At 42.2% G+C, this 4,413-nt stretch overlaps 1 protein-coding gene across 1 annotated transcript; it reads right to left on the reverse strand.

Moving 5' to 3' along the window:
• Positions 1 to 218: 218 nt before the first annotated feature.
• LOC142336715 (uncharacterized) lies at positions 219 to 1,019 on the reverse strand. Its single transcript, XM_075385628.1, has 2 exons — positions 781 to 1,019; positions 219 to 738 (listed from the first exon to the last, which is right to left on the reverse strand). Exons 1-2 carry the CDS (start codon positions 1,017 to 1,019, stop codon positions 219 to 221), a joined length of 759 nt encoding a protein of 252 aa, XP_075241743.1.
• Between the last annotated feature and the right edge of the window lie 3,394 nt (positions 1,020 to 4,413).

Consider the following 4,413-nt stretch of genomic DNA (forward strand, 5'->3'; position numbering starts at 1 on the left):
GAACAATTCGTTCAATTGTGACATCTGTGGGCTTCCTTTGTTATTATCTTGCAATTACAGTTGAGGGCACAAAAAAGATGAGCTTGTTGAAACTGACAACTTGGTTTTTGTGAAAATCGTCAGAAATGTTATCAATTTCATATAAAACTGATTCGGTACATATTGTCGAAGATGTGATCAGACCAATTGAGAATCTTTTTTTCTCAAAGTTTAATCAATTAATCTGCTCCACAATCTTCTGGTTCTTCTCGATGAAGAGGTATGAGGCGACTGACTGGTCTGATGTAAACTCCAGTTTGTGCTTTCACTTGAACAACACGAACAATGTTGTGATTACCGTCGAATGTTTTTATTATACGAGCAAGCGGCCAACACATTGGGGGAGTGTGGTCTTCTTTGATGATCATAATATGGTCCACTGCTGGTTGTACGTTTTCTGTCCTCCATTTGTTCCGCTGCTGCAATGAAGATAAGTTTTCGACGCTCCATTTCTTCCAGAACTGACGAATCATTTTGTCTATGTTTCTCCAATGTCGTGACAAGGGGTTGTTCTTTGGCGAAGATGACTCGGGTATAGCTGTGATGGGTCTTCCGATGATGAAAGGTCCAGGGGTTAAAGCTAGGGGATCATTGATGCCGGTTGATGGCGCTGTTAGAGGGAGAAAATTGAGAATGGCCTCAATTTGAGTCAGGAGAGTTGTGAAAGCACTGGTTGATAACTTAGTCGATTCAACTCTTCTGTAAAGATGGCGCTTTATAGATTTAACAGCTGCTTCTCACAGTCCTCCAAAAAGTGGCGTCCTGGGTAATATTGTAAACCAATCAATGTGATTTTGGCCCACAAAACTGTTGATGAGATCCTTGAACTCTTCATCTCGAAGAAGTCGTCTGAATTCGAGTTCTCCTCGGGCTCCAATGAACGTTGTCGAATTGTCACTGTATATCGCTTGGGGAGTACCACGTCTTCCGGTGAATCTCTTGAGGTTATTGAGGCAACCTTCTTTGGTTAGGTTTTCCATTGGCTCTAAGTGTATCGCCTTTGTGGTGAAACAAATGAAAATAGCGGCGTATAATTTTTCAGTTTCTGTGAAGACTCTTTGGTATAAAATGGTCCATAATAGTCCAGCCCAATGAACTGGAAGGCAAAAGATTCAACTATCCGTTCTGTTGGCAGATCTCCCACTAATGAATGGCGTATGCGGGCGTCAAATCGTATGCAGGGCTTGCGGTTGTGAAATACATTCTTAACACTGGCAAATCCTCCACAAATCCAAACTGTTTGTCGGAGGGCAAAAAGGGTCACCTGTGGTTTACTGTGAAGGTTTCTCAAATGACTTTCTTGGATGAGTAACTCGGCTAGTGGAGATGTTTTTGAATTATTATGGGGAACTTTTTGTCCACGCTGTATTTTTGTCCACGCTGAATAGATGACTGTTTTTCTTGATACGCCTGCTGGATGAATCTACTGGTGGGTTTGAAGTTGAGTCTTTCGGTGTTGTTGATCCTTTTATATACCTGAATTCCGGCAGACAAGTTGCTGCATGATGCTGTAAAGGGCTATTCTCGCTGAGCGGAGATCTGATGGGGAAAGTTGATGACAAACGTCATTTTGCCTTTTTGTTGCAATGTGTTGCTTCTTTTTCTTAACTGTTGATAGAAGGCTCGTTGGCGGCGATGAAAAACTTGGTGTTAGATCCACATGTAGCTGACAAACAGATTCTTTCTGCAAATTGTGTTCCGTTGATTCGAATTGTTTTTGCTGCCTTTCATTGAGAAGTTGTTTAGTGAAAAGCGGATGTTGTGTATTTGAGTTAAGAAAGCTGTACAATTTATGATGATCGGCTGGTGTTGAAAAAAATTGCTGGATGGTGGATCCAAGTCTGTCGGTGTCGGCTGAATTTCAGTGGTTGTTTGCTGTTCATTAAAACATTGCGTAGATTTCTCTTCCTTTGACTCTGCGTGCTCGACAGAGAGGGGGGGCAGCGGGAATAAATCTTCTGCTTATACACTGCGGTGATGAATGTTTGGCTGTAGGGATTGGTCTTTATGGCTGCTCTGAAGAAGGGGCTGTAATTGTTGGGAATCGTTTCGATAGCAGATATTCTGCAGATGAGGTGAGTCCTGAATGTTGCTGGAGAAACCCGAATCTTCGCGTGGGTTTTCCTGCTGGTTGGTTACGAACAATTTTTCTGGGAAATTGTTTGAAGATTGGTCTCGGTGTATCATCGAGTGTTGTAGATGATGATGATCTTGGCCGTTGTCAGAAGACTTAAGTTGAACATTCCCGTCCTGCTGTTTGTCAGAAAATTCTTTTGATTTTGGTTTTTGATACGTGTTTGATTGATCCATTGCAGGTTGTCCCTGACTGGGAATGTTGCTTGACCTTCTCTTTATTGTTGCTTGTAGTCGTTGAGTGAATAGTTTGACGTACGCGAAGCTTACAGGTCGATACATTGATGATTGTCTGCTGATAAGATCTAATATCCTGTTGTCTTGCTGCTGATGCTGCATTACTAGAGATAGTTGGGCTGATGAGTTTCCTTCAGCTAAAGCATCAGTTGAGGCAGTGTAATGAGTTGTAACATCCATTGAAGGCCAAAACTGCTCATCTTGAATCAATCAATTGGGTCCCTTCCACCGAAGTTGGCGATTAAGAAGTCTGTCGACTGAAATTCCTCGTGATGCGCAATCAGCTGGATTGTCTTCTGTTGGTACAAACTTCCAATTTTCTGAAGGAATGATGATCTGAATTTTGGCAACTCTGTTAGCAACGACAGTCTTTCATTTCCTAGGGATATCTTTAATCCAGGCGAGGGTCACTTTTGAATCGGTCCAAGCAAAGACTTTGGGATTGGGAAAACGGTTGTGATGAATGGCTTCTTTCACTGCTTGAGACAATTGTGCTCCAAGAAATGCTGCACAGAGTTCTAAAGGTGGCGCTCATAAAGTTCTGATTGGGGCAACGCGTGTTTTGACTGTTAGCATTTTTTGTGCACTCGGTCGTCCATTTGCTCGCGCTGGTAGACAACTGCGGCATACGTTGTGGTTTAGGCGTCACAAAAAACATGAAGCTCCAAAGATGACGCAAAAGGTGCTGCAAAAACTCGTTATTCAAGTTTGATCTTTTCCAGTTCCTTGAGTTCACGTCGAAATCTTCCGTATTGTTCTATGATGTTTAAGGATAGCTTTTCGTCCCAGGTCAATTTGTCCATCCAAAGAATTTGCGAGGATTCGAACTGAATTGTTATTGGTGACAACAATCCGAGTGGGTCAAACAACTTTGTGACTTCCGATAATATTTTCCTCTTTGTGTTGGGAATTTCTTTTTCCAGGCAAACTGTGAAGGTGAAATGATCTGGAACAGGGCTCCACTTTATGCCAAGGGTTTCGACGCCGTTGGTTATCATTTCATCTGAAGTTCCGCGAAAACTGGAAGGCAATCGCTCAACAAGTGATGAAACGCTTGATGTCCATTTTTTATATCAAAACCAGCTGTTTTCAGTGTTGCGATTATTTCGTCTTGAAGTTGAGCGGCGTGCTCTACATCTGAGGCTCCTGTTAGCAAATCGTCCACATACATGTCATTATTGATTGCAAGGCGGAGGTTGCTGTTGGTGAAACTGTCTGCTAAAGCTTTGAGAGGTCTAATTGAGTGGTACGAAGATGATGCTATTCCATAGGTCACTCTTGTCATTCTGTATGTTTGCAATTCTGTGTCATTTGGACTTTTCCACAAAACCCTGTGACAATCCTTGTCTTCATCGTCAAGTTGAACTTGTCGGTACATCTTGGCAATGTCGGCAGATATTGATACTTGATGAAACCGAAAACGAATCAGAATTCCAAACAGATTCTTTTGAAGTTGAGGTCCAACCATCAGACGGTCGTTTAAAAATACTCCGCTGGCTGACTTAGCTGAAGCATCGAATACGAATCTGAGATTAGTTGTGCTGCTGGCGTCTTTGATGACACAATGATGTGGCAAGTAGAAACAGTTTGTTGCAGGCATATGAATTTTATTTCTGTGAACTTCTTCCATGTGTCCAAGTTGAATGAATTCCTGAATGAACGGACTATATCTGTTGTATACATCTGGTTATTTCTTTAGTCGGAAGATGAGGCTCCGTAGTCTTCTTTTCGCTTGTTGGCACGAGTCACCAAGGGGTTTGGCGTCTTCTTTTAAATGGAGTTTCACAACAAATCTTCCCTCTGAGTTGCGTCGGGTGGTATTTTTGAGGTGATCTTCGCATTTCTGTTCTTCTGATGTCCACTGTGTTGCTGTCGGAATCTCTTCAATCTCTCAGAATCTCTGTAAATTGCGAGGTTCAGAACAAATGAAAAAAGACTGAAGTTGAGTACTCATCCTTTCATGTTGGCTCTCACGTCCAATCACGAGCCAACCAAAACAAGATA

This window comes from Convolutriloba macropyga, chromosome 3 (assembly GCF_964194025.1).
Source record: "Convolutriloba macropyga chromosome 3, txConMacr16.3, whole genome shotgun sequence".
In the NCBI taxonomy this organism is placed as follows: Eukaryota; Metazoa; Xenacoelomorpha; order Acoela; family Convolutidae; genus Convolutriloba; species Convolutriloba macropyga.